The following is a 4,478-nucleotide window of genomic DNA, read 5'->3' on the forward strand; positions in this document are numbered from 1 at the left end:
CTATCCATCCATGAAACCCCCATTTCTCTAGCTTCCCGGGCGAACTTCATGCAGACGGGCGGGTTAACCTTAGCAAGAGAAAGAAAGGAAGAAGGGAACATCCATATACCATCCCCACAGATAAAACCAGAGGCAACTGCAGGCATCAGCAACATCCAAGAAAAGAAGGGAACATCCAGTGTGCTGGGAGGGCTGTGCACCCCCCCTCCCCCAGCTTTGAACCAACTTATGAAGACATTATTTTTAGGAGGACATAGATGAAAACATTTTTAGCCTTTGGCCCCTTCAAACACTCATATTTTGTCATTGGCCCCCAACAGAATACGTCTAGCTCCGCCACTGCTAACCGATTATCTTCAGTGACTTCTCAGTTCTCACACACAGATTACTACTTTGATTCGTATATATACACTACTATAAAATGTCAAGTACAATCAAACAATGCTTTGTCTAGTAACAAACATAGCTTTAGTTTTATACACCAACAGAACACCTAAAGAAGTACCTCATCAATCATGGAAGCCCAGTGAAAAAGAAAAGAACATCAGAAACATATGTACAAGTATCAAATTTAGTGTCCCAGGGATCATCCCAGATCCATCCATGAAATGGCCGTTTCTCTAGCTTCCCCGTGTGAACTTCATGCAGATGGGCGGGTTAACCTTAGCAAGAGAAAGCAAGGAAGAAGGGAACATCCATATACCATCCCCACAGATAAAACCAGAGGCAACTGCAGGCATCAGCAACATTCAAGAAAAGAAGGGAACATCCAGTGTGCTGCCCCCCCCCCCCCCCCCCCCCCCTAGCTTTGAACCAACTTGTGAAGACATTATTTTTAGGAGGACTTAGATAAAAACATTTTTGGCCTTTGGCCCCTTCAAACACTCATATTTTGCCATTGGCCCCCAGCAGAATACGTCTAGCTCCGCCACTGCTGACCGATTATCTTCAGTGACTTCTCAGTTCTCACACACAGATTACTACTATGCTTCGTATATATACAGTACTATAAAATGTCAAGTACAATCAAACAATGCTTTGTCTAGTAACAAACATAGCTTTAGTTTTATACACCAACAGAACACCTAAAGAAATACCTCATCAATCATGGAAGCACAGTGAAAAAGAAAAGAACATCAGAAACATATGTACAAGTATCAAATTTAGTGTCTGAGGGATCATCCTAGATCCATCCATGAAATGGCCGTTTCTCTAGCTTCCCGGTGTGAACTTCATGCAGATGGGCGGGTTAACCTTAGCAAGAGAAAGCAACGAAGAAGGGAACATCCATATACCATCTCCACAGATAAAACCAGAGGCAACTGCAGGCACCAGCAGCGTGGCCTCCTTTCTCTTCATCTTGTGCCAGCTGAAGACTACCAAGCTCCCTACACACATGTCGACGGCAAAGTTGGCGCCAACTAGGAACGGCACAGCCATCGCCATTGGAAGGGGAACGTACTTCCGGTACTTCTGCGTCGAGAAGTCCCTCAGAAGGTTGACGAGCACAGAAAATGCGAAGCAAGCTGCAGACAGCTCGAGGCAACGCTTTGGCAGTGCAGAGAAGCCCTCGACGCCGAGAATGGCCATGTTCCGGTATATCAGCGCGTACGGGGCCTTCCAGTACCCGTCCGGGTTTCCAATATCAAATGCTTTGTAGAAGAGCAAGAATGTAGACGGCGCGATGATGCAGCCCATGACTGTACCAATGGCCTGCCCGACAAGCAGTGATCTCGGTGATGTCAGTGTCAGATGGCCCGTCTTGTAGTCATGCATCAGATCTGCGGAGACTTGCACTAGCTGCTTCACTATCGCACAACCAACAAGGCCGGCAATGACACCATCATCCTTCCCTCCCCAGGCTGCAAAGATGAAGAGAGCAATCTTGCCATAATTATAGCTCATGCTCATGTCAGTGAGCCCAGCTCCATAGGCATTGGAGAACCCCAGCACGGGAGCAAGCACATAAGCTACAACGACATAGTACCACTTGGCCTGCCAGAACATTGTCGGTATGACAATTATAGCAATGATGCTTAATGAGGCATATCCGGCATACGCTAGCCAGTTTGGAATGTATTCCCTGGTGAAGACCTCATTGCGCTGCAAATCATCAAATGAAACTGTATCCTCGTTTGCCGCTGCAATTCACTCAGCATTAGCTAAAGCTTTGGTGACAAAATGTGGAATTAATTAATTTTGCAGTGCATATTTACCTCTCTTAACATGTTTACGGTTGGATTGTGCATGCAGACTCTTAGCAGTGATGCCTGTGAGTTTGATGAAGTGATAGAGGCCATCCCCCATGATCAGAGCTACACACATGAAGGACTGCACATAAAAGCACATTAAAGGTTGTACGAAAGTACAGGGTGTCGTGTAGATTCATTTGAAATTACCAAGTGATTTATCAAGCAAACCTTGTAACCAAACAAGCTTGTCATGCTGCTTTCTGGTACATTTGCCGGGTACCAAATGCCCTTTTGTTTGCTGATGAGTGGCCACATTATTCCCCAAGAAAGTACCGCACCGAAAAGTGTGGATAGGTTTACAAGGTGTGAGCAGATCATCCCCGCGCCGACATATGTGAGACTAAAATCAAAGAAGAACCTGATAGTTGAAAGAGTCAAGAGTTAGGAGAATTAGGCATGAGACAAATTAGCATGAAAACAGAACTATGAGCAATGGGCAACCCATAGGGTATACGTTTGTTTCCAAGCCTTTAGACCAAAAGTAGGGAATTGTAGAAACCCACAACTCTGGCCACCTGTGTAGAACCATTGGAAGAAGCTCCACAGGAGGCTGATCACGAAGCTCCTCACAAATCCACGGACCTGCATTCTGACATGAGAGATGAAGTCAGGCCATGAATTCACCATGTATCGTCAAGACTGATGATTTTTTCAGCATATGTGGGACAAGAGGCTTGTACTTTGCGTTCTTTTCTCCTTGAGGGGTATGGAACCCGTTTATGAGTACAGCAGTTGCAGTCCCGCTTGGATAAGTCAATTTGTAATCTATGACCAAAGCCTGAAATGGGATGCAAATCATCGGAGGAGACACAAAAATATACGGTCATAAATGGTGTTTTACATGTATGTCTTCATCACAGCAACTAAAATTATTGCTTTATCTTACAAAAACATGTATGCCTTCAAACCTGTAGCAGCATATTTTTTGTGCGAGTATATAAGATGATAAATTGAGAAAGGGTGTGTAAGTCTGTCACATTTAACCTACGAGTTTCCTCTTTTCATTCTACAAATTTAGTTCAGTTTACCATTGGTCAATGCTAACGAAAATGTGACATGGAGTACAAAACTAGAGTAGAATGTAAAGCACATGGTACTGTGAACCCGGGGAAAGAAAGTCCTGAATTTGCAGAGACAGAGCTGATGATACGTTGAACGATTTTAGCACACCTTTCTGAGCGGAAGCAAGTTGAGGAGCCCCACGAAGCTAATGGCTAGTAGGAATCCGGCCATCCACCCGAACCCGGGCTCCTTATAGCTCACCGGCGCGTTGCCCGGCGTGCTCACCCCGGCAAGCTCGTACGTCTTCTTGTTCAGAGCCAGCAACGACGACCCGAACCCACCTGCGCGCACAATATTCCCCATGTTGTAGATGCAGCCGTGGACTAATTGAGAAAGACCCGGCGGGATGCTAAACGGAGTGGTGCCGGGAGGAGAGGCGGGGGCGCGCACCGCCGAACCCCATGGTGTAGCAGGCGACGGCGCAGGTCTGGACGACGGTGTTCTCCTGCCGGGTGAAGGGGCGGGAGGGCACGCCGAGGCGCCCAAGCACGTGCGTCCACCCGCGGAGCGCGAGGAACGCGAGCAGCGCGGCGGAGACGTTGAGCGTGGGGATGATGCCCGTGGAGAGCGCGAGCTTGAGGATGATGACGGTGAAGACGAAGCCGATGAGCAGCGCCGCCACCAGGCCCCGCGCCGTTATCTGCTCGCGCCACGGCGGCACGCGCTCCTCGTGCTGCGCGGACGCGGCCGGCACCGGCTCCACGCCGCCGCCGGCCTCGCACCGTTCAATCTCGGTCGCCACGCCCCGCGCGGGAGTGACTTCCATGGAGGCTGTCCGTCGGCGGCACCAGCCTGGCAGAAGGCTCTCACCACAGGCCGGAGAGTAGCAAACACCACTCCAACACCAACGCCACAATATAGGAACTTCAACGCAAAAAGCTTGTCCTACACTAAGCAACAAAACCACGTCTTAGACCAACGCCGGTCACCTCCAAAAAACAATAACTTCAAAAGACAACTCTTGATTGCCTAAAAGAGTTTGACAGGTGGGTGGCGACCACTCTTGATTGTTTGAAAGAGTTGGCAGATAGATGTCGAGACTCAGAGAACCCTGAAAAAAGTTATTATTTTGGACTCACCAACGATGACGTACATAGCGTCCCTGTCGAATAATGTAGAACCGCGGCGAGCACCAAAGAAATACCAACTAGGACCTCCAAGCCA

At 48.2% G+C, this 4,478-nt stretch overlaps 1 protein-coding gene across 1 annotated transcript; it reads right to left on the minus strand.

The window, feature by feature from the left end:
* Positions 1-989: 989 nt before the first annotated feature.
* Positions 990-4,199, minus strand: LOC125513918 (metal-nicotianamine transporter YSL2). The gene is made up of 7 exons (XM_048679129.2): positions 3,705-4,199; positions 3,423-3,595; positions 2,933-3,030; positions 2,707-2,841; positions 2,421-2,610; positions 2,217-2,331; positions 990-2,141 (listed from the first exon to the last, which is right to left on the minus strand). The coding sequence occupies exons 1-7, from the start codon at positions 4,078-4,080 to the stop codon at positions 1,213-1,215; spliced, it is 2,016 nt and encodes a 671-aa protein (XP_048535086.2). The 5' UTR covers positions 4,081-4,199; the 3' UTR covers positions 990-1,212.
* Positions 4,200-4,478: the final 279 nt, after the last annotated feature.

This window comes from Triticum urartu, chromosome 6A (assembly GCF_056163025.1).
Source record: "Triticum urartu cultivar PI428250 chromosome 6A, HENAU_Tu73, whole genome shotgun sequence".
NCBI lineage: Eukaryota > Viridiplantae > Streptophyta > Magnoliopsida > Poales > Poaceae > Triticum > Triticum urartu.

Excerpts from the sequence above, each read along its gene's own strand:
- LOC125513918 (XM_048679129.2), bottom strand. The coding sequence starts at position 4,080 with ATGGAAGTCACTCCCGCGCGGGGCGTGGCGACCGAGATTGAACGGTGC. Across the intron at positions 3,596-3,704 it reads CTACACCATGGGGTTCGGCG|GTGGGTTCGGGTCGTCGTTG; the intron begins GTGCGCGCCCCC and ends TTGTGCGCGCAG. Across the intron at positions 2,611-2,706 it reads CTAAAGGCTTGGAAACAAAC|GTTCTTCTTTGATTTTAGTC; the intron begins GTATACCCTATG and ends TTCAACTATCAG.